The 24676-nt window shown below is 46.8% G+C and overlaps 2 protein-coding genes across 10 annotated transcripts in view; one reads left to right on the top strand and one right to left on the bottom strand.

Moving 5' to 3' along the window:
- Window positions 1-10255, top strand: part of ADAP1 (ArfGAP with dual PH domains 1) — a 70951-nt gene extending 60696 nt beyond the window's left edge. For 2 of the 5 annotated variants that reach the window (XM_026083352.1, XM_026083349.1), the window contains 5 exons: window positions 374-457; window positions 2411-2473; window positions 4602-4673; window positions 5076-5304; window positions 6153-10253. In XM_026083352.1, coding sequence (XP_025939137.1) covers window positions 374-457; window positions 2411-2473; window positions 4602-4673; window positions 5076-5304; window positions 6153-6181 — 477 coding nt within the window. In that variant the 3' untranslated portion in view covers window positions 6182-10253. Of the gene's footprint in view, window positions 1-373; window positions 458-2410; window positions 2474-4601; window positions 4674-5075 lie in introns of all 5 variants that reach the window. The other 3 variants (XM_026083347.1, XM_026083350.1, XM_026083351.1) reach the window with 2 other exon arrangements.
- Window positions 10256-10672: 417 nt separating this feature from the next.
- On the bottom strand, window positions 10673-24650 carry GET4 (golgi to ER traffic protein 4). 5 transcript variants are annotated; one of them, XM_026083344.1, is made up of 9 exons: window positions 24391-24649; window positions 19886-19964; window positions 19369-19450; window positions 18424-18573; window positions 16618-16756; window positions 14553-14693; window positions 14394-14469; window positions 13915-13987; window positions 10673-11135 (listed from the first exon to the last, which is right to left on the bottom strand). In XM_026083344.1, exons 1-9 carry the CDS (start codon window positions 24549-24551, stop codon window positions 11131-11133), a joined length of 906 nt encoding a protein of 301 aa, XP_025939129.1. In that variant the 5' UTR covers window positions 24552-24649; the 3' UTR covers window positions 10673-11130. The 5 variants fall into 5 exon arrangements, with proteins under 5 accessions (XP_025939129.1, XP_025939127.1, XP_025939130.1 ...); XM_026083342.1 differs by lacking the exon at window positions 10673-11135 and adding an exon at window positions 11456-12827 and having other exon boundaries at window positions 24391-24648; XM_026083345.1 differs by lacking the exons at window positions 10673-11135; window positions 24391-24649 and adding exons at window positions 11456-12827; window positions 23286-23730.
- Between the last annotated feature and the right edge of the window lie 26 nt (window positions 24651-24676).

Consider the following 24676-nt stretch of genomic DNA (forward strand, 5'->3'; position numbering starts at 1 on the left):
GCGGCAGATGAACTGGATTTCCAATACTGATTTGATGCTGTTTTTCCCCCTGCAGCGACGTGCCGAAGTCCTTCCCTCTCCGGAACCCCCCTGGGTGTTCGCTGGGGACGTCTCGAAGGCCGGGAGGGTGGTGGGATGCCTGGTGCTGCCCCTCGGGAGAGGCCCCGGTGCGCACAGCGGCTCAGCGGGTGCTGCGGGTGCTCCTCGTCCACGGCAGCGTGGGGAACCCGGGCTTAGTTTGAGAGCTGCCGCTAAACCGGGCTCTGTCGCTTGGGACAAAGCGACGGGAGAGATGAAACGTAGCAGGATCACGTCGTTTTGTTGTGTGCTGACTGTATGTTACTCACTTTGCTTTTTTTTTCCTCGTTATTAGGAAATTGTGGATTGGTTCAATGCCATTCGGGCAGCGCGTTTTCATTACTTACAAGTGGCGTTCCCTGGAGCCAGCGATGTCGATGTGAGTTTTCCTGCGCTATTTTCCCCCCCCCCCTACTCGTTTTTAGCATCTTGTGAACAAGCTGGAAAGCTCGGAGATGGCTCCGTTCTTCAGCGTCTGCCTCACAATTGCCGTGCTGAAATCATTGCGGTGGGGTGTAGAGCCTGCGTGCGGCACCCGTTAGCAACGTGCAGCCTTGGAAACCCTCTGTGTGTGACCGTGTGCGCACACGCAGGCGCATACACACGTGCTCAGACTCAAAATATGAGTCATGCGTGTGAGTAATTCCAGCGTTGTCACCCATGCGGTGCCAGAAGCCGCACGTGTCTTTGTAAAAGGTAGTTGCTGTAATATTACGAGTTGTGCTGCGGTAGCTTCACGCGGCGCTGGGGAGCTGCTCGCGCATCCCAGAGGGAGAGCGAGGGGAGGAGGAAGGAGAAAGGTCCCATGGCTGGTACCCAGTCCCCCACGTGAAGGACTTCAGACCGTTTTATACAAGTAGTTATGTGAAGTGGGTAAATACTAAAAACCATAACAAGAGCCTCATCAGCCCACTGTAGCAATACAGTCCCTGGGCAGCGCGTTCTTTCCTTGATCATTTTTTCCCCCCTCTCCATATCTTCTAATATTTTTAAAATTGGTTGACTCATCTGCACAGAATTGCCAGGAAAACCCACGGGCCTAAAATAGTCCCTATTTTGCCCCGCAGTTAATGAGAAGTTAGATTTGTTCACACTTGTGCTGGTGGGAGATGAACTGTTGATATTTTTATTTATCTTCCCCTTCTCTTTGATTGTTATATGGGGGAAACAGAGTAGCGTGACATTTAGCAAGGGTTTTTAATTTACGACCTTGAAAAATTGACCAGCCCCCCAAAGTGTTTGGGGACCCGTCTCCAGCGCTGAGCTGGGGCGAACATCCCCCGGACACAGCGCTCCAGCACGGTGGATGCTCTGCCCAGCAAGCTGGTGGTGCCCGCAGCATCCGCGCGGGAAGCCGAGCCGCTCGCTGCCTGCCAGCTGGAGACGCGGATGCTCCGGCTTGTTGCAAAGCAGCTCTGTGATTCTTTGGGCTGTTGTATTTTGGGGCGTTTTTTTTTCTGTTCAAGCACATATCTGCTTGATCAGAGCTTTCTGTTGGACAGAATTACATGTTGCAGGAGTTTGGTTTTGAAAGCCGAGCCATTAATAACTTGTTTAACTAAAAGGCAGGAGGCACGGGAGGGGGAGGCAGAGGAGTGTTTAATCAGACCTGTCAGCTCCGCTTGTTGGTGAGGCTCCCTCGTCTCTTTTCAAGAGCCTTTCAAAGGCATCTGCAAAGATCTCACAGCTCCTGGCTTGTCTTCACTGAGCAGCGTTAAAAATATCCCAGGCACTGGTAATTATTGTCAGGAATATCTCCAGGAAGGGGGAGTTCACAGGCATCATGTGTTAATAGTGTTTTAAAGGCAAAAGGCCCCTTAGGGCTGGTGTGGGTCTGGTTTGAAGTAGCGGGAGACCAAGCGGCGCCGGGACATGGCAGGGAGCGGGTCCCGAAACCCTCTCGGGCAGGATGGGGACCCACTGTCCTGCAGAAAGGTCTCCGGTTTTTCCCAGCCCCTACCTGGGGCAAATCGCCCGCCAGGCAGTCGCGGCTCAGTTCCCAGGGGATTCGGGGAGGATTTGTCGCCAGAGCAGACCGGCGAAGCAGGATTTGGCCCGGGGGCTCTCTCGAGGCTCTTCRCTTTGCTGCTGAGCTGCTGCAGAGATGCTTCATGTTTCTGCATCAGCCCGTTTGCCGTAGGCACGTTAAAAGTGTGACAACAGCTTTTGACGAGGGCGGTCGCATGGTCTGGGGCCTGCGGGGGAGCTGCGGCGGGTCTGTTCCCGTTCCTCCCACCAGCTCCCTTCCACCTGCCCACGGCCACCCCGTTTGCGCGTGCCACCCCCCAGCTCCATCCATCTAACTCTTTTCTTTCCTGTTTGGTTGCTCCAGCTGGTGCCAAAGCTTTCTAGAAACTACCTGAAGGAAGGGTACATGGAGAAGACAGGGCCAAAGGTAGGATACAAAACATTTCCGCAGTCCGTCTAAAACGTGTCTCCCCGTACAGGGCCGAGAAGGGTGCACTGGTGGGACCAGTTCCCCTTCTCTGGAGAGGCAAAGCCTGAACGCCCCGAACGTGTTCATAGAGGAGTCTTTCGAGCTTGCCCCTTCCCCACCTGCGCTCCCAACCCTGCGGCCAAGGTCTGCTGCCTGTGCCAGGCTGGTCTCGTGTTGCAGAGAGGGAGACGTTGATGTCTGTCCGCCCTGGGCTGCGCGGGCGAGGACCTGTGCGAGCTGCAGAGCAGCTCCCAAGCCCTGCACAGGGAGGGTGTCACCACCCGAGCGGGTGACAGCTCCGCTCTTTGGGCACGGTAACGAGAAGACAAGGGAAGCCACCTGGGGGCAGACGTGGGGCTGGCATTTGGGTCAAGTCTAGCCCTGGTGGCGGGGGCTGCGATTGCCGTCCCTCCCTGGAGGCCGTCGCCTCCCCGTTACCTGCCCCTTCCCAGCCGGCGGTCCGGAGATGCCGAGCTGCAGCCGGGGGACGCAGCATCTGAAAAGCGGTGGTCATCTTCCCGTCTGTGCTTGAAGGCGCTCCCACGCTCTTTGCGTTAGCAGCCAAGTTTGCCAGATGTGGGCTACTTTTTTGTTTTCCTTTGCTGTAAGCACGCTGGCCTGAGCCTTGTGTGAACGCCAGCTTAGTGCAATGCCTTATCTTGATCAAGTCCAATGATACAAATATAGATCACGTTCATCGTGGCAGCGTCCTTGTAACGAGAGGGGAGGGTTGTAGCTCTGCATTGCGAAAGCGCTGCCGCTCCTGTGCGTGGACAGAAGTGGCCCTTGGCCGCAGTAAACCGGCTGATGCTTTCCGCGATTTCCGTCTGCGAGGTTTGGGTTTCCCAGCAGCCAGTTCCCTCCCAGCTGCCCTGTGTTACCGCCTGACTTCAGATCCACAGAGCAGCTCCTAATACGGGCTCAGTCTGGGGATTTTCCTTCTTTTTTTTTTATTAAAGCTGAATTCATCGTTTCAAACTCAGGAAAACGTTTCTACCAAAGCCAGAGTCAGCTTCTAAATTGACCTTTAAATTCTTTCCTCCTTTTAAAAGGGAAAGGGGGGAGGGAGAGAGAATGGTCATAGTTAAAGAGGCTCGTTTTGGAAGTCCCGGCCAGATGAAACTGTTCGCGATCACTTTTGTGTCCTGCTGAAGCCCGTTTGGTGAGCAGCCCTTGCAGGACCGGGGCAGGCCTGATTTGTGCCAGCGAGACGTGGGCTCTCGCAGCCAGACGGCCGCAGAAGGACGCCCCGCACCGAAGGGAGCAGACCGCAGCCGCCCGCCGGGGCAGCCCCGCAGCCCGGTCATGGCCGGCCCAGCCGCGGTCCCCGTTTCGGCCGGGGAATCGGGCTGAGCCTGCAGGCGGGTCGCAGGGACGGGAGCGAGCGGGGCCGCCCGCCTCGCACCCCGATGCTCCCGAGCGTCGGCGCGGCCGGCCCGGCGGCGTGGCCCCGGCAGCGTGGCCCCGCGAGGCCTGGCTGAGGCGTGAGCTTTGCTGGGGGCTCCGGAGTCTGGTTTCGCGTCGGGAACCTGAATCCCTCAGCAGAGGAATTGGGGCAGTGCGGGACGGAGAGGGGCAGCCTGCAGCTTGGGCTGTGCTGTAAAGCTCGATCCGGAAGCAGCCTTTCCCGTGGTGTTTGTGCACCTTCCCGTGCGTAAGGGGTGTCGCTTTTTCCTTGTATCCTTTGCATGCACTGAAATAACAGCAAACTCCATATCTCAAGCTCTGAAATTGGGGATGTTGCCGAGGCCGAGCTGTGAAGCAACAGTAAGTGGGGATGAGGCACAAGCCAATATTTTGAGTTTGTAAGTAGACATAAAGAAACCCTAGAGCATTTTGCAGACAAAGCTACCCCGTTCCCCTCGGCCTGGCAGCTCCCGCAAGCCCGGTTTGTGCAGCCGTCCCAGGCCCTGGCTGTGCTGCCTCGGGTGGGCRCAGAAACCACCTTTCGTGAATCCCCCCCAGCCCATCGGGGTCTCCAGATCGGCCTGAAATGACCGCAGCGCCCTGATGCTCCTGCGTCGTGTCCAGTGAGAAACAAGCTGCTTTTCTTTGGTGTGTAATTTATCCCTTTTTGGCTCTTCAGCAAACAGAAGGATTCAAGAAGCGATGGTTCACCATGGACGACCGGAGGCTCATGTACTTCAAAGATCCCCTGGTAAGGGAAAGGTGCCTGGGCTGCCGGCAGGAGGAAACCTGCAGGAGATCTCAGGCTGATTGGAGAGCCAAGAGGCTCCGTTAGACTGGATCTGCCTGGTGTCAGCGCGTAGTAACCTAGCGCACAGTTATTTGCCAAAAGTGCTTTGGAAACACCATGCACTGGTCCCAGCTTTTTCTGCGGCTGGATTTTGAATCCCTTGATGTTGGGGCTGGAGGGGATCCTATGTCTCGGTGGGCCGAGCTGTGGGTTGTGGGATGTGTCCAGCCCTGGGAGAAGGGCTCGTGTGCTGTGTTTTGCTGCTCCCGTTTCCGGCTGCGGTGCGGATGCCAGCTCGCAGAGCGAGCCGTGTCCGAGCTCCCCGTCGTGAGCGCTCCTGCCTCACTGTGTGCTGTCTTCTAGGATGCCTTCGCTAGAGGGGAAGTGTTCATCGGGAGCAAGGAGAACAGCTACAAGGTCCTGGAAGGGCTCCCGCCATCCACGCAGGGGAATCACTGGCAGCACGGGATAACCATCGTCACCCCGGACAGGAAATTCCTCTTCGCCTGCGAGACGGAGGACGACCAGCTGGAATGGATTACAACCTTTCAGAAAGTTATAAGCAGGCCGATGCTGCCTCAGGAATATGCAGGTGTGTTTTCTCACAAGGCCTGGAGAACAAACTCGTCCCATTAATTTCCCGTTGGAGAACAGGATGAACAGGAAGGGGGATCGGGGGTGGAACAACTCCTGCTTCTCCCTTAAATTCAGTCTGAATGGAGAAGTTCTTCCCTTGCCCGGGGATGAGGCAAAGTCTGTCCAAACAGACAGGGGTTCGTATTTGGAAGAGGAGGACGGTATCTCGCTGCTCCCCCTTAACACGAAGGGTTCCTGTGCGTGCGCTGCCTGGGCTGATGTCCACGGTGCTGTAATAAGGATGATCAATCCCTCAGTTATGAAGAGCAGCAGCAGGCCAAGGACCTGCAAAAGAAATGTGCCCTCTCRCTCCGCCGGGGGCTTGCTAGTCCAGGATGGGCCCTTGGCATGGAAATGGTATAGAGGAGGGGTTGTCGGGCTTTAGTGCCTCTTTGCCCCATCAAAGGGCATCTGCTTTGCTCAGGGTTCATGATTTACCAGTCCATCCTGCCACAAGGTCACTGCTGAGCAGCATTTCCGCTGCGGGACTGGCGTGCAGACACTTTAGAGCTCCGCTGGGCCAAGGCTGCGACACAAGCTCAGCCCGTCTTTGTGGGCGAGCACAAATTGTGGCAGTGGTGCCCTGGTTTGCTGCGGATAATCCCAAACGGGATAACGGCAGCGAAAGACATTCCCTGGCCTGGGCTTTGTGTGCGTTCGCGGTTGTACGTGCGCAGGCCTGGTGTGGATGAGTCCTGGCTAACGTCCATCCGCGGGGTGGACTTGTGGGGGTGTGCTGCCTGCCTGCCAGGCGTTGTCTTGGTCCTTGTTTTAACTTTGTTTTCTTTGTGGTCTTTGTTTCAGTGGAAGCCCACTTCAAGCATAAACCTTAGATGGGACTGGGCAGACCTGAGGAATGAGCTTCTGTTTACAACACAACATGGTTTTATTTGAAATGCTAAAAATAATAATTATTATTAATAATAATAACAATAATAATACTTCCCTTTCCCCTCATCATTGACTGGATCATGTTGGAAGCCAAGAATGACAGCCGCAAAATGTCAGAGAAGATGCTGGTCAATAACAAGTCATTTCTCTGGCTGCGCTGTGTTTCCAGCAGTGCCCAGGCTCCTCCAGAGGCCTCATTTCCACGTGCAGCCGTTTTGTGTATCCCACCGCAGTAGGTAATTCCCGCAGAGACCGCACGTGTTGTCGGGGTAGGCGGCTCTCACGACGTGCCACCAGACCGGCCCGCGGGCCTGTGCTAGCCTGTAGTAACACACCCGGTCCCAAGCGCGGGGCAAAACGGGTTTCAGACCACACTTCCCGGGATGATGAAGACTGTGTCAGTGGCCCGTCTCGGGGCACAGGGCTTTCTCTGGAAACCTGCTCCTTGGCTGGTGCAAAACCAAAAGGGTTTCCCTGTGGAAATTGGTAACTTTTGGAGGAAAGGAGAACACGCCTTTTTCTTCTATCCCATCTGAACACCCTTTCCAAAGCATTTCAGCAGCTGGTTAGTTGGATGGTGAGTGGGGTTTAGTAACCTGTTTTTCCTTCTCTGCAATCTTACATTAATTTAGATCAGGGACAGATATAATCTGGTTCAGGTTTTGGATCTGAACTTCCCAGAGCTCTGAGCCACCTGGGCTGGTGGCAGGGGGAAGAGGCAGTGTTGAACCGGACCTGGACCTCCTTGGACGCTCTGACTCTTCCTCTAGGTTAGGCTGGTTCAGTCCGTGCAATAGCTGCTCTCGGGTGAGCTGACATCCGCGGTTCAGCCGGGCTCTCCCTGACAATCCCAGCTCTCCACTAGCGTTTTCTCACGGGAGACTGATTTCCTGAGACTGTGACATCCTAATGGGATACAGAGCACGAACCTAAAACCCTAAAGGAAATAAATGTTGTCAATAAATGTAGGGAACCACAGCTGTTAACCAGAGGGGGAGTTTGTAGGTGACGGAGATGTGTCAGAAGGCAGCATTACATGTTCTGTTGGCCCACGTGGTTCAGACTCCTTAAAAAGCAAGGAAGGAGTGTAGCATTTTAGAGCAGCTTCAAACAAGGATCCTGATGATTGATAGGAAGTTTGCCTCCATGTTATTCCTTGTGGACAGTATTTTCTGTGCAGTGCCCCAGCCGCTTCTGTCTTTTTGTCCAAGTTGGTGGCAAAAAGTGATGTGTTCTTCTGCCTTTGCAAAATGGGCAATTGGAAATGGTGTTGGTTTTGATGGGTGGCAGAGGATGCCCATCTTCTGGAAGGTCATGCCTTGAACGTGTGATTTCATGCAGGTCACCTGTTTGCCTGTATGCACATTTGGGCCCAGTTCACCTGTTGAAGTGGATATCTTCTGTGTTACTGATGCCTGTCCATGGTCTTAACATGCTAGCTTTCTCATGGTGTTTCTTTAGACATAGAAGGGCTGAACTGAGTGAGGTGCTAGCTAACAAGCAACAGGCCCGTGAGCGGTCCCAGGTAGGTGTCTTTACAGTTTGCTGTAGGAGCCCACGACTGCCAGGACTCGAAGACCGTTGCATGTGCACCTCTTAGGAAGCTCAGACAAAACCGGAGTAGTTCGGCTTACATGGTCTCATGATGTGTAAATGTTGCTAAATCCTCCAGATGTCATAGAGATAAATTATAAATAAGTTAGTTACTTTAATGTGGGTGAACGTCACACCTCGTAAGTGATGGTAATGTTATATATAGGCTAGTTGCAAACAGGATTTAAAAATAACAGAAATTTGTGTTGTTGGCCTCATTATCTGCTTACCAAAGTGCACATCCAAGAAGTGCCCATTACCAACAGCGAAATATCACCTCCGAGGAATCCCAGACTTTGCTTGGCGGATTCATCCAGCTGGCAAGCAGAGAGGGAGGCAGGCCTGTCTGGGAGAGCAGGACGCTGTGCAGAGCTTGTCCGCTATCCCCTGCCCCCAGTGGAAGGGGAAGATTTAGCACTTGGTCTGAAGTGAGCCACAAGCATAAAAATGAACCCGTCGGCAGGCAATCAACCAACCACATGTGCTCAGAGTGGCCTGTGGTGGTCACGGAGAGACTAGCGTGACAGCTGGGAAGATGATAGAGCAGTGCTCCGAGTGCAGCCGTGCTGGGAGGAACTGTGGCCACGGGAGCTTGCTGTGAAATTGGTATGTCTTGCACAGTCAGTGTTGTCGGAGCCGGACCTGCAGGGCCTTAGAGCAGATGTTTCTGCCTTTCACCTCTGCGTTGAGCTGGTGATCCCCAGGTTGGCGCTGTGGTGTTGTCCTCAGTTGCTGGCCCCAGCGTTGAAGCCTAGCATGATGCCCAGGTGCCGCTTATGTGCTGCTGCAAGGGCAGTGGAGCCGTGCTTGGCTTCTTGCAGGCTGGTCCCCTGCAGAGTGACGGCCGTTGCATCGCGCCCAGAGCTGTGCTGGACCATGGGAAGGGCGTCTTGGAGCTTGAGGAGAGAGAAACTTGCTGTGCCTAGAGGAGCAAGAGGAAGAGCTCGAAAGCCCAAGGTGGGCAGCCAAAAGGACCACATGGCAGAGTCGGGGTGAAGAGCAATGAAGGGAATAGCGCAATGAGAAGGGCTGGTTTGGCTTGGCGTGCTCTGAGCAAGCCTTCAGCCCAGCGTGCCTCCCCTCAAGTGCTGCGGGGTCAATGTAGGTTTGCCTGGAGGGGCTGGGAGCCCAGTGGCCAGCATCTGCATGGAAGGGCCATGCCAGGACCTTCACTGAACCTGCTCCCAGCAACTCTCCCAGAGCCTGTCCGTCAGAGGTGTACATCTGTCCAGCATCGATGCTGCCCTGAATCACACCGAGGAAAAGGCCCAGACACCCAAGGTGGGTTAAAGCAGTTTCCTACACCCTGCCCTTCCCTGTTCCCAGGTGTGAGACTAGGAAAAACAGGTGGTTGGCCCTGGATGGAGAGCAGAGCCCTCCCTCAGCTGCTGGGTGACCTTGTGCTCACAGTGGTGGTAAAATCAAGAGACCAGCTGTTTGTTTGGGGTGGTGGGTAATGGGCAACCTTGGCTGCATGGTCCCTGCACCTTCGTGGCACAGCTGGGTCCCCGTGCAGCTGCCTGGGGTGGTGTCTCCAAGCAGGAGACGGCTCCTGCACAGGGGGAGAAGGCTTGAAGGCCAAGTGCTGCCAGTGATCATGCCAAATTACCTGGCATGCCGCGGTCATTATCCCAGCCAAAGGCAGGGATCACTGTGGGGTATTTTGTAGCCATTTTGCGTTGCCACATTGGTTGAAAAGTTGGACCGGCTCAGTGGGACGAGGCACAGCCCCAGCTTGGGTTGTGGGATTTGCGCTTCAGGTTCACTTATGCCAACAGGCCCTGTAAATCCACTTCCAAGACCCTCCAGTGGTCACATCTCCTTCGACCACCTCCTACCCCTCTGGCCGATGATACATTGCTTCTACAAAAAGCGGTTGTTGCACTTTTTCAATAATTATCTTAATTTTTTTCTTGTTAATTTTTTGGAAAAAAAAAAAAAGCTGCTTAAAGTGACATTTCAACAATGTTTTGACCGCTGTAATTCCTGCAGTCACAGGAAGTTGTGAACGAGGAAGTTCTTGGCCCGGCAGTCCAAGAACTGCACAGAACATGCTGAATTTTTACCTGAAAAAAATTACTGTGTCCAGTAAGTAACACCAGAACAATACATTGAACCGTCCGATGCATTTCTTAAGTTGGTGTTTGTAAATGAAAGCCATTGTATCAGCTGTATACATTTGTTATGTCACTGGTAAAAAAACTGTGGTACTAAATGTCATTCGATCGAATAAATTATTATATCAAATCAGTGGAAGTGTAATGTTCAATCGGGGGAGCACTAAGACAGGGTTTTGGGGGGGGAACAGAAGCAGATGGGGTTCAAGTAAGTGCCATGCTGAGCTGGCATCCCCCACCCGCCACTCCCCAGCACCCAGCGGGGATGGGTGAAATGGACATTGGGGGAAGATTTCATAAAAAAAATGTATTTTATCTAATTATATATAAAGCTGTTTCATGTAAACATTTTATTCACACGCACACACACACACACACACACACAATATAATTAGATATCTAAATCTAAATGTTTCATATAAATATTTTATACACACTTATATAAATGTATACACACATATATAATGTGTATGTGTGTGCATATATATACACACATATATAGAAATATATGTATATACACATATACGTGTATATATACATGTTCATGTATGTGTATATATTAGAATTTTTAATATGTATATGCATGTGAGTATATCTACATGTATGTGCACATGTGTATGTGTGAGTAGTATTTATAGTTTATTTTTATGTAATATGTAATTATATAAGTTATATTCTATATGTATTCTCTATAACATATATATAATATATAAATAGCTGTCTCTCACTATATCTATATATTATATATATTGGTAGCTATTAAAAAAGAAATCCTATAAATAAAGACAAAGCCATAGCTGTATACATTTCCCTCCCCCCCCCACAGCTGCTCTTTATTGGCCCCCATACAGGGCTGCAGCATGGCTGCGCACAGCACCTTGCACGCTCCTCCCATGCGCTGATGCTCCTCACCCCCGTCTCACACCCAGCTGCTGCGCGGCAGCAGACGAGCAGGAGGATAACGGTGGCAGCACCAGCAGAAATGCCCTCCTGCAGGGCGCAGGGCTGGGATCAAGGCTGGGACAGCCGTGTCCTACCGCCTGGCAGAGCTGAGTGCATACCCCAGCAGTCACTTTTAGCCGCGTATGTGGCACACAGGAGGGGTCACTGCTGCTCCCGGACACTTTAACCGGCCTCCAGGACACAACGTTGCTTTCTGCTTGCTTTGTATCAGATGCACATTACACTGAGGACATCAAAATGGTAATTAGCTTAGTTATCATCAAATTTGGCCCAGACCTGCATAAAAATAACAACTGTGTGGCACAGTTCATATGTGGCAGAGCAGGAAACAGGTTTTCTTCCCTGAACTTGCTGCAAATCAAGGAAACCTGGACCTGCATCACCTGTAACAGACATTACAATACCTGGCTAAAAATACACCTTCGGTGCACCAAGATAAAGCTGCAGTACTGAGATCCAGACGATCTGCAGTCAAATCTGGCAGGGAAAAAAACTAGCAAGGAACACAAGATCTCTGCTCATAAAACTCTCAGAAAGCAGCAGTATTGTTCATCCTGGTATAAAGTGTTTATTTGAGACTTCACAATTAACACAAAGTCTTCCTTTCAACGCCTTTTCTTTTTCATACAGTCAACACGTTTGTATTATTCCCTCCCTCCCCTATGCATGATTGCTGTTTATTAATCTAAGCCTTTTTATTTTCATCATGAAAAAATAAAGCGTTTCCCCATTTCATCTGCTCACTGTACCACTGACATCCGGTGTGCTGCATTAAAGAGGAGGAGATGTAGAATTGCTATGCCTACCACTGGGGTTGAAGTTACTCCATTATTTATTGATTTATTCTTTTTACAGGAAGTGTTAAATGAATCAATCACCCAAGAAAAATAAATATATCATAAAGAACAAAAAGTTCTGCAGTATCCCTTTTCTTTACATAGAGCTGCGGCTTAAACACATACGTTGCTTGTGGCAAATCATTTCATTCACTTATAAAATGCCTTTACGTATGCTTATGAACTTACAGTGAAAAAGAATCTGTTCCAAAGGAGTAGAGCCACGAGCCAGAGGAGGTATTTTAGATGCCAGATTTTTATACCTAGGCCAGAGATCCACATGGAAGCCAATTACCTATGTCCCACTGATCAGCTTTTACTCGAAAGCAATTCAGTCTTGTGCTTTTCCAAAAATATCAGCTAAACACGTGTGGGCTCAGCCAGGGCCAGATCTTAAGCAGCCTGAAAGGCAGCATGAGTAGCATGCGTGTTGACTCACTGCACTGGAAGTGAGTTCCTGGTATCGGTGTCTCAGATGTGCACCTCTATACTGTTTGGCTCATCTCGCAATACTTTTGGCACCAGCCTCACAAATAAATTATTCAGTTAATCACCCTGCCCTTCGAGATGTTCCTTGGAGATGGCAGAGGTCAAGGAGGCTTTCTTGTAACAAAGATGGTATTGGGTAGGCCGTGAAGTACAAGACCCATACTTATGCTTTATTGAATTACTGTGCAAAAGGGAGTACTGCATCAGAAACCGTAGAAGACTATATTTTAATCAAAGTCACCAGCCGCCGTATCGGAAACCTGCTAACAATTGCTCCGATTGGTTCTTTTGGCTACTTTTTGTTGGTTTCTTTCTTTCTTTCTTTTTTTTTTTTTTACATAAATAATATAGACCGAACGTTATAAACATTTCAGCAACCATTTCTAAAAGACCAGAGGAGCCCTTTTAGGCACCAAGAAACAACTGCAGGATTCAAATTCCAAAACTGTCTTTGGAGTCATCGAATCATCAGATTTACATGGCACCCGAGGACAAAAATATTCAGTCAAGTTCGATAGGACTGCTATCTTCCTGACCATCTTCTGTGTCATCATCTTCTCCAGTTCCCATCAGACTGTTTAAAAGATTTCCTACATTAAATATAGGACAGTCAGATTTGCCAGTTTTACATTCTCATCTCATAATCTTTAACTACTTTCCTACCTGCCTGCTAGGGTGCACATTTCAATAAAGAATAATCAAAAAACCTTTTGTTGAAGTAAGAGTGATTCCCACACCTGTTTCCACTAGGAATTTATTGATAYGGGAAGCTGTATTTTGATACTGTTCCTTTTCTAAGAGTACACTGGAAGAAATACCCATACTTACATACATAGTTGCATCCTGAGGGGAAAAAAAATAACAAATGAAGAGGCACCTCCAATGATGAAACTCTCGAACAGTAACATTGCTGTGCATCACACTATAAAGAATTTGTCTGAGACTCAAAGGCATTTATGCACCCTCCTGTTTTGTTCATTTTTAAAGATGCCTAAATTTCTAAAAAGCTGTCATGTGCATATGAAATCTATGATGCTGATGTTTTTCATCAAACTTTGGGTATCAGTGAATTGACATTTGCCGGTAAAGCTTCAAGTCAGCTTACCAAAGGAAGAACTTAGTTCTCGAGGAAAAAATCAGATTTTATGAAAGTAATCTAGTTCAATCTCTTCCCGTCTCATTTTATTCAAAGAGCCAAGAAACAAGGGCTGAATTTCTCTATTCCTTTTCCTTTCTTGTAGAAAGGCAGTATTCATTTCAGAACTTCAACTTTGAGAGCATTCATTTTACATCAATACCAGTTAGACCTCTACCAAAGTTCCAGATTTTACTTTAGGAAAAGCAGCCACTCAAGTCAGAGCAAATTAAGTTTTAACACAAATAATGTTTTGCTCTACATTTATAAGTTATACCATAATGTCAAAATGAATTTTAAGAGTATTTTACATGTTTCTTCCCTTCTCAAAAAGGAAAAGTCTACTGGTTACATCACTTTAATCTCATATGCAACCAATTCATCTTGTATTCTACAGCAGCGACTGTTTCTACAGGCCATGGAAAAGAAATACAATATACTTGTTAGAACAAATAATCTGTTTTTGGCACACCTGTTTTATGTAAGCCACCACTCTGAAAAGACTGGTGGTATCTTTAAACACTTGTCGACATAAAACTTACCTAGTAATCCTCCGTAGGACGATGTCTGCTTGGGCGGAACTCCAAAGAAAAGCTGTCCTATTCTATCTAGGTACTGAAATGACACAAGATGGAGAATGATGTCAACTACTTCATCTTCATTAGGTGGAAATCCTCTGGACAGCAATGAAAGCACACAAGCTGGGGCACTGACCCCTCTCTACAAGCTGTATTCAAAAACCCTACTTTTGAAACGTGTCAAAGAAAATTAAAATGCTGCATATGCTGTATTTATGAATTGCCATCCTGCTCCCGAAGGGCACTCTTCCACATATACAGTATAAAGTATCCATCAGTATCTAATTGCTTAGCAGAAACCTCTAAAGCCAGTACACTTTGGTGGCTGTGGCAGCCAGACTCTGTGACCTGCCAGGTTTGCAAAGCCACAAAACAGGAGACAACCAGCTTTTATTTAACTAATTCTGTAGGTTATATTCTGTTCACAACTACTAGCAACTCACCTCATTATACATGGGATCTCTTTTCAGTGAGGGTTGATACTGTTCACACAATACTGTAAATACTGTTAGTTTTCCTCTAGAAAGGAAACAACACAAAATGTAATCTTAGTAACAGATTAAAAGGTAACCAAGAACAAAGTAACAAAAATCAAACCATACCCATCAACTGCCAATAACAGAAACCAGATGAAGTTTAGCAGCGGTTGAACAAAGGGCGGACCCTTTTCTATTGACGGATGTTTCTGTGTGTATGTTGTAAAAACAACTGATGCGCTGGTCTTATTTTTTAAGCAGAGAAATCTGTAAAGGGAAGCAGAACAGAGGAAGTTAAAAATAAAATATAGAGAGGAAATTTTACATGCAGAAAGAAAAAGGGAAACCAAATGCTCAACAGTCTCTACTTCATTTGGGCACAGAAGCCTTCTCAGGCTCACACTGATAGCAGAAACCCTAGCTGGTAGTGATGCACATCTTTGGCAACTGTTTGGAAATCAACTGAGGATATGAAAATCCCTATATAACTAGCTTGTGGTGTAAGTGGGTTGGGGGGGGGGAATTGACATTAAATATTCATTGAATGAATTAAACCTAAGCAAATTGTATACAGGAAGGTTATTGAAAGCAGGCATCAATTAAATAAAAGTGTAGAAAGACTGGCTACCACATGATTCAAATTAAATGAGACATTACCTTTACTGGTACAGAGTTTACCACACTGAGGTAAAACCTAGTCAAAAAAATTCTCACCTGGCCCCATCCACTCCCGAATACATCTCCTTTCAGTATGCATCTCTCAGTGTCCAATGACCCTGTCATTCCCTTATTGTCATCTCAAAATAACATGGCATCAGGACCACTAATGACTTTGATACACAAATCTAAAAGTCTCACTAAAAAACAAGCACTGGATTCCTGAGTGATTTGTCAGCAGTTAACAGATCAGTTTCCCGCACTGGTCAAATCTCTGTTCAGATCCAGTTAATTTAACAGTAATCTCTGCAAGTCCACAGGCCTAGCACAGACTTTATCTGGGACAAATGCTGTCAGCAAGTACTGGGAAGACTGTCACGAGCAGTCTCATTTTTGGTCACAAGTTGGCCTCCAAAGCCAAACCCAGGGAACAGGGACTCTTTTGCCTTACTGCTAAGCAAGGAATTACAGTGTTTTTCATTAGATCATGAACTGCAATGTAAGAGGATTTAGCACGGTATTTGAGATACAGGCCAGTAAAGGATGTAGTAGCATTTCTGTATAAATACTGGAGAAAATAATCCCATACCCATAAGCTTGCACCAGAATTCCCCCCCCCCCCCAAAACAAAACCCCACAAAATCGTTTAAGAGCCCCATCAATCCTGCATATGCTGGTCCCCTATAAAAGATTTTCTACCTCTCAAGAATCACTGCAGTCCAGACCAACCAACTAYGGGAAACAGGACTAATATGACAGCTCACTGCTGCCAAAAGAGAGACAGGCTTGCTCGCACCTCTTCCCTCTCCCCCAGCACTTACTCTCCCACTTCTCTGCCTGATTCCCTGCTGCACAGCCCTGTCTCCACCTCCTCCTCAGACTCCTCCATAAGCTGCTTTCCCTGACTGAAGAAAGCCATCAATGATTAAATACAGTAAAATTGGCTTTGTTAACCTTAATTGTACATGGGCTCTGCAAATGCACATATTAGCTTGCATTCCCACCTCCTACAAAATAAATGCTTAAAGCAAGCGAAAGCCACCAGCAGTTCTGTTAAACCAAGCACCATCACATTGCTGCTCATAAAGCAGGGTGACCCAAAAGTAACTGACTCTGAAGACCACAGGGCTGAYGGCAAGTACTAGGCTAAATGCACATATAAAGCCCACTTAGCCCCAGTCTTGGTTAGGACAGCTAGGTAAATCCTAACCAGTTGCAAGTCAGTGTTAATAAAAACATAAGAATCATGCTTTCAGGGTCACACAGATTACGTTAACTCTTTAAGCAATTAACATGATTTCACATTTCAACCTAATACAATTTTTTTTTTAAATCTGACCAATTCAACACACCAGTTCTGAGACAGTCTGCTCCTGTTGTTACCACACAAAACTAGTTTTGGAAACTTTGGCCAGTTTCACAATTTCTTTCGAAAAGGATGGGCAGTTAACCTACAGTTATCCTGATTAAACTAGGCTGGCCTCAAATACAGTGACATCTCAGCAAAACAGTCAAATAAAATGTTAACACCTACTGTAGGACTGCCTGTGCTACAAACATGTCCACCTCACTGCRATATCCTCTGGACGAGGAGTATTCTACTAGCATATTTGCACATCCTTCGCCATCTGTAGAGTGCAAGAAGTGATACCGAGATTCACTATAGTTTTGCTCTATAAAAGGAAAAAGAAAATGGCTTTTAAGAAATCAGTTCAACATACTTAAAAACCACATTTGCTAGGCTTGTACATTACAGCTAGAGAAAGAGTAATAGCTACACACACGGTATATAAAGAACATGACTAGCAAAAAGACAGAGTCCTTTTTCTTTTGTAAGTTACAGACAGCTTATAAAGGTAGATAATAAATACATTATTCTAAATATATTTGAATCACTGCTATTAAAAAATATTTCATTCAATACCATCAAAGAACAAGGCTACCACTGGGGCAAACAGCTACCTTGCAGCCATCATATCATTTTGTTCAACGGCATCCTGGCATTTAATATGCTATCAGCAGCACTTAGGAGAGGAACCAAAAAGTTCCATATTTAAGCATGTGCACCAAGAAATCAAATAACACCTTCAGCATCCTTCTTTCTAAGTGCAGAGCAAGAAGGTATCTCCTATTTTTGGCTTAGCCCACTCTTGCTATCAAAATTACTTCCATATGCTGAATAGAACGGCAATTATGTAGAAAAAAAGGCATAAGAAATGCAAATGGTTTGTTAGAACTTAATTTGAGGCAAAGTATCATGCAAACCCACAGTAATGACAAATCAAAACTGGAAAGCGGCTAATTTTTGGAATCTAAAAGCTTTTGTTTTAAAAATCTAAGCCACTTCTGATGAAGCTGTTGAAAACAAAAAACTAAGCAAACATAAGCATTGTTCTTCAAAAGAATGGTAAGCAGCCGGCCAGAAAACGTGGATTTTTAGTTTCAAAACGCGACTGTTTCTTTTCTGAGTCATATCTCAGTTTCAAACTTTAATGCTCTGCAGAAAATCTTCCCTTTTTGGCTGGTAGCAGCCACCAAAAGCTAACGTAACTCACATGAGAACAGTTATGGGATTGCCTACGGCACACAAAAAGGCAATGAGTTGGACTGTTGACCACTGGGTCAAGATTATGATATGAAACCCTGATCACTGCTTTACAGCTCCTGAAAAACTTAAAGGAACCTTGCACTGTTATTAATTCATGAGAAGCACAAAAGAGACAGTATTTATTCAACTGTTCTCACTTACCTTTGTATGTTTTGAGCATTAACATGTTAAAGACTATCATCCACAGTTAAAATACTTCATATATAGTTCATAAATAGTTCATTTTAGCCCATCTTACATCCCACTATGAGAGTGATAAAATCCCAAATAAATCAAATGAATCAGTGTTCATTCTGAAACGCCTGAAGTAAGTCTGTTGGTCAACGTCTCATAAGTATCTAATTACAGACCCAGAGACTGTTTCAGATGCTAGGTGATATATTTCAGTCTTTTGCAGGTTTAATCAGGATTTGAAAAGGAAACAAAACAAAATAATAGAACAGCCTTGCTCTCCAATAGTTTTCTTCCTAATGATACCTTATCAAGCTACCTGAATGTCTAGAGGACAGACTTTGCTTTTATAGAGAGGTTCCCAGCAGCTGCATTTGGGGTTTTGCACCAATAGAGTTACAGGCCTATATATATATTTTTTTGTTAGTAACGCAAAGCTGAAGTTATTGCAAAAATCAGGTAATAGCAGAAGTAAATCATTCATTTCTGTCTTAGCTCTCTTACAATATCTTATTTTCAACATTATCAAAAAAAAAAAAAAATCCAGTTAATTGTTCTTACCTTTCCACAATGTAATTGCTAGTAACTGGTGTAGTTTTGGATGACCAAGTTTTCCTGATCCCCCGCTAGACCATTTCAGCGCTCTGGATACGAAAGCCACTCTTTCAGGAGAATTTGGATCCATTAAACTAAACAATTTAGCCAAGTTTTCTGGAAGCAATAATATTCACAAATATTTAACATTAAATAGAAACAGAGTGACCTCCTGCTTCTAGTGCATCTTTAAGATAAGACATTTAAGATACAGTGATATAGTATATTTAAGCTCCCTTATTAGCCTTCACAAGATACCTTAAAAAACAGTGCCTTTTAACATGAGCCACTTCTCATACGTCAAGTCAATCTTGCATCTATCAGTCAGCAGTACTGCGAAGCCAAAAGCTGTGCCTTGCAGTCGGCATGGCGACAGCTCCCCATCTAACGGTCTGGGACAGAATATCCCAGAGCATCACGCAGCCTGAAGGAGGAGGAAAGACTTCAGGCTACGGGAGTGCTTGGCATTCATAGGGAAGCCGTGGGGGATAGAAGCTCAGGAAAGGACCATCAGAACTCACTAGATGGGATGCAAAATATTAGAGCCGATCTAAGTATATAGATAAGTATATATAAGTATAGTATATATATCAGCCATCCACCAAAGCCCTGGAGACACCACTGGCTGTGTGGACCATGCATTCACTCCTGTATTGAGGAAAGGACGAGGCCACAACACAGCAAGGTTTGTTCTAAGCATGCCCCTGGGCTCAGCATATTGTCGGTTACCAGGGATCCATTATTCTCCAATAATTTTGCCCCTGGTTCTTTTCTACCATGATGTTAGCCATGTGGGAGACCACAGCGCACACATAAAAAAATCAGGTTTCAAGACTGTTAACAACGACGCAAGTATTTTGAAGCRAAAATGTACCTTAAATACCATCAAAGCAAGTGCAAAGGTCACCTCACCTAAAAGGTCATCCGTTACTTTTGCATCTGATTTCTCCAAAGACTCCAAAACAAGCATGGACAGATCAGCAGCGCTATTTTGCTACAAAACAGACATATACTGGTAGTGAGGAAGATATCGTTTAAAAAAAAAAAAAGAAAGAAAAAAGTTTTGTTCCTCAAGCAGAATTTTGTCAGAAGCAGATTATACTTTTATCAACAGCACACATAAGGCACAACATCACCAAACCTCAATTCTCCCTTATAAAAAAATAACTGTAATTTGGTGGTATCAAAAGAGAAGCCTCCAGGAAAACAAGAACAAACGTGACTAAGATTATTGTCTGAACACACACAAACATTTCTGCATTATGTTCCAGTTTGGCAAAATACTTCTTTGTGGGGAAGGACTCAACAGGTAGATAAAAGATTACAGAGCAAATCCCCCAAACCTATACCACTGAGAATTCACCATTTGCCTTTAAACTCTTTGAACAATAACCATCCCAAAACCACGCACACAGAAACAGTGACTTACCTGGCTATGACTGAAGAACAGCAGTGCCCCTGAATACATTAGCTCTCTTGCTTCTGCATGTTTTCCTTGTGACATATACCTGAAATCAATAGCAAAGCCATGTCAAGTCCTCGATAAAAACTACCACTGAGCAACAAGTTGTGCATGCTCAAAATTATTTGCATCTAAAGTGATTAAAGACTACCAAAATTTGAAACAAAGGCTATAAAGTATTTATTTTAAAATCAAGTTAGTTTCAATAATGATGTTCCTTGAACTGAAATCTACAATTTGTTTTCTACTTGAAACTAGATGGAATACAAGCTAATAGTGTGTGAATGAAATCTGAGAGCTTCAAATCCAATTTGCACTGAAACAAAGGAAGGTAAATTATCCCAAGAGTTCACCGGAACAAAAGATATCAAAGCATAAAACTATACCACTCAGGCTGTTACATTAGAGCTTTTACTAAAACCAAATTAGTCACAGCGAAACAGCTTAACCTTACACCTTGGACAGCTCCTACACGCAGCGATGCTCATGGTTAGTCCCGTTACGTTAACCAGTTAAGATCTGTAACACGTTTTACTGCATCAGTTAAAATTGTATGTGTTTATAGCAATATACCAATATACAACGACTCTCTCCAATGGAGGAACCGGAACCATATTGGGGCCAGCCCTTTTACCACTGATGTCCTCTTTTTATTCTTTTAAGTMTCTCTGACCACTACATTTGCCTACCGGACAAGGGGACAAAAGTCAACTATTAGCCCTTTACTGAACCAAAATAGCTTGTCTCTGATGGTCTCTAGTAAGACAAGAGGAGCCAGCAAGATCTACCATGCAACACTTTAGAGTCTAAGCGGTCACCAATTCATAAAAGAAACCAATCTGTTTTTTCAAATTTAATGCTTCAAAACACAGGTGCTCCAGCACCTACCTGCTACACTTAAGAGTTAACCAAGAAATGAAGGAGGAAAAAATTTGCTCCCAGTGGTTACCTCAAGAACAGGAGCCTCTTCCCACCATACCGTGATTGCAGCCTCCTGCACATCATCACTATCAGTAACTAAAGGGCTTGCATAGTCATGTCTCTAGATTAGGAATACAGTATTTCCTATAAAAGCATTTAAGAAGTGGCAGCAGGTATAGTTTCCAATTTCCATTTCTCTTAACCTTGTCTCAAAAAGAACATTTTCTGATGAGTTAATGACAGGCAACTTGCTCATCTCAAAATCCTAAGACGCCAATTCTACCACACTGCTTTAGCATCTGCAACGTTCGTTTTGTCCTCTACGACACCTGGTCCCGCTGCGCCCCTGCTTCACCCCTTCCTGTTCCCCCTAGTCAGAGCAGTGCTGCTGCTCAGCCTCTCTGCTCCTGCAGCGGCAAGGCACCTCAGGAGAGCAGATGTGAGGCACCGACATCCCGACACGGTGACAGAGAGGGGTCAGTGTTTCTGGGAGTGAAGTGGTCAAGGGATGGGACTGTATGGGTGAGGTGGGCCACGTAACTGGGGGAAAATGAACAACTGGTGGATCCCAAAAGCCCTTGTGCTGCACATGAAATTGCTGCCATGGGGCGATGTTCCCAGGGACAAGTCTTACCCGTAAAATCTGATCAGATAATGAGCAAAGGAGGAGAGACACTCCTCCCAAAAATCCCAAAGTCTTTTATCCAAAATAGCAGTATCGTAATACTGCAGAGCATACTGATTTTTTAAAATAAGTATCCTCAACAAGTCAGATTTGCAATCACCACAGTAAATACTATGGGCATTAGTCAGACAGATCAGCAGAGCCCGCATTYTACAGTTGGTCTTGCTTCCAGACTGGTTTCTAGATTCTGAATCTCGTTGTGAACCTCACTTCTGCAAATTCATTTCCAGTGGACTCAAAATGCTATTTGGTGACACAGCTCCTAATCTGGCAACTATTACAGCAGATACTTAAAGATGCTGCAAACAGCTTTATAATAAAAATACATTTAAAAGTTTTCTTAAAAAACCCCACCAACCTTCTAATGAAAAGGAATTTTTAATAGATATAAATATTCACCACATCTAACTGGCACTGAAAACCAGAGAGAAACTTTTCCATAATACAATCCTGGAACGGATTATTCATACCAGAAGGACTGCCTACAAGCATCAGGAAAACAGAAGCCAAATTAACTACAACAGTGGTGTTAAACTTGGAAGTATGACTAAATCGCCAAATCATAAACAGAGAAGAGTTCAGCACAGCTAGTAGGCACCCTAACAACCAGGTATGTACGTTCAGAGGAATACAGGACTCACTGCATGTGGCCAGTCAGGAACAGCAGTTTTCCTCCTTACATGGGAATCATAGAGAGGGATAAGAACTTTGCAGGAGGCAGGCTCATGCTAATCTTTCCTCCTCCTCCATTTCTTCCCCTCCCTCCCCTTCTCCAGCTTCAAACACTTCTCAGTTTATGACTTTTGAAACTCCGAGTCAGGATTCCAAGTTTAACACATGCATCATGACAGAACAGGCTAATATTTTACAGGCCTGTTTTGTTTAAAAGGAGTAAGCACTGGGTATCCCAGTCACGATTCTGCAGCTGAGATCATCTCAGTCTGTGAAGTTCAATGTCTCTCTGGAAAATTGTTTACATTTAACTAAGACTAACCACGACTCCTTCTTGGCCCCGGTCACTTTCCAAACAAGTTTCACAACCTCATTATATCTTTTTGCCTAGATGGAAATCATCTTCCTAGTTATGAATCTGTCACCTTTCCATTTAATTGAGCACCTTCTTTTTCCTGCATTTAAAATAGAAAAGACAGGAACTTCCATTCCATGTTAATTCACTGAGGCTTAAGCAAAGTATACATATATTAGTTAATACATCTATATACTATAAATGCATAAAAATGCTTATATATATATTCGTATATATAAGTTAATGCATTTAGAACATTGGATGAGAAGCGACCTGCTGAGTCAAGTCATCTTCTGCATTTGCAGCCATCACATCACATAATCCTCACTATAAAATAGGCCGTGCTTGGTCTTAAATTTAGATTTATTCTCAAATACAATTTAAGTTTTAAGACTTAGATAGTGCCCTCACTGATCCCATCAGAAGGCTACTACAGAACACCACTGATTTAATTTAGTGGTGTTTGGTATATACAGGCTATACAACATACGCTAGTGGCAGAAGTAGACTATACACCAGTGACTGTCCCCCACACACCCGGCTCCTATTTTTCTGATGGCACTCACAGGCCTGTTCCCATCCCAGCTTAGAGGAGCTCCAGGAAAAATGACAGACAAGTGGGCTACCAAGACTCAGAACGCCATTYTCCAATTTGTTTTCCCTAGCAGAACCACAAGCGACATTTTTAAGTAAGCAAAATGGGGACTAATAGTGGAAGGCCCTAGAAAAGATACCTTATTCTGTATCCCTGAAAGCAAGGGTCTGCATTTTAAACTTTGATGAAAGAAAAAGCGACCGTAACAAGTTGCAGTGGATGTGAAAAAATATTAAAAGCTTTTGCAATAAACATAAGAATAAGCTTCTGATGACCTAAGAAGCACTAGTAATAGTTCTGAATAAACACCCAGGCCTGCTCTACTTAGTCATTGCCATATAGACAAATATTACACAAAGTAGAATTTATTCTAATGAAATCCTACTGCGCAGGTGATATTTGCAACTCGGAGAGCCGACCATTCCTGAAAGCGATGCCAGAGGGTTGCTACCATGCAACAAAGTAGCTCTGTTTCTTTACCGAGCAATAAACAAGCCCAAATGGTAAAACTGAAACAGTAGGTGCTTCCCAAACAAGTTGGAATTAATTTAAAATAGGGTCTCAAATGAAAAGATTTTAAGAAAGTTTCTGCTTGATTCATGGAGTCAGGGACACATTAAAAAAAAAAAAAAACAAAAAAAAAACCAGGGCCGAACCCGCTCGGGAGCAGAGCGGGGGGCTGCGAAGGGAGGCCCCGGGACCGCTGAGGGCTTTGCCTCGCCTCCTCCGAGCTGGAGCGACCAGCCCGGGGGGGGCGGGGGGCCGAGACCCAGCCCGCTTGCGGCCCCTGAAGCGAGGTCGGGGGGGGCCCTTGCTCCTCCGCCGGGCGGTTCCCCCGGACGGGGCGAGGCCGCCGCTGTCACCGGCCGCGCTGCCGGACTTCGCCGCGACCCCCGGCCCGCCCCTCGTCCCTCTCAGAAGCCACCGCAGCGGTGGCGGAGGGAGGCAGCGAGGGAGCGAGGCGGCGGCAGGGCCGCCCGGGCCCGGCAGCCCCAGGGCCGCCCCGCTGCCCCCGGCCGGGACCGGCCCCCGGCGGCCGACGCCGCTCACGCTACGCTGCTCTGCGCTGCACGCACCCGCCCCGCCCCCCGACGGCCCAATAAGGGAGCGGGAGGAGGAGATGGGCAGCAGCGGCGGCCAATGGGGAGCGGGCGTTGGCGCGGCGGCCAGGCAGCAGGGTAGAGTGCGTGGGAAGGCTCTGGAAAGGCCGGCGGGGGAGGGGCGGCGCGGCGGCCGGGCCCTACCTGAAGAAGAGCGTCCGGTACATCTGGTGCGCTTCGTAGTAGTCGCCTTTCTCCACGCTGGCGCGCAGCTTGCCCTCAACGCGCTGCACGCCGCCGCGGTTCCTGCCGCCGCCTTTCGAGGCTTCCTGCTCCGCCGCCGCCGCCATAATCGCCGCCGCCATCAACGCGGAGGAGGGGGGGCGGAGGAGGGAGGGCGCAGACGCGCGCAGCCCCGGAGCGGCGTCGCAGGCGCCGCGGCTCGCTGCCCGTCTTCCGCCCACTGCGACGGCGGCCCGCGAGGCTCAGG

The sequence above is a fragment of the Apteryx rowi genome, unplaced genomic scaffold, assembly GCF_003343035.1.
Source record: "Apteryx rowi isolate R43461 unplaced genomic scaffold, aptRow1 scaffold_6, whole genome shotgun sequence".
In the NCBI taxonomy this organism is placed as follows: Eukaryota; Metazoa; Chordata; class Aves; order Apterygiformes; family Apterygidae; genus Apteryx; species Apteryx rowi.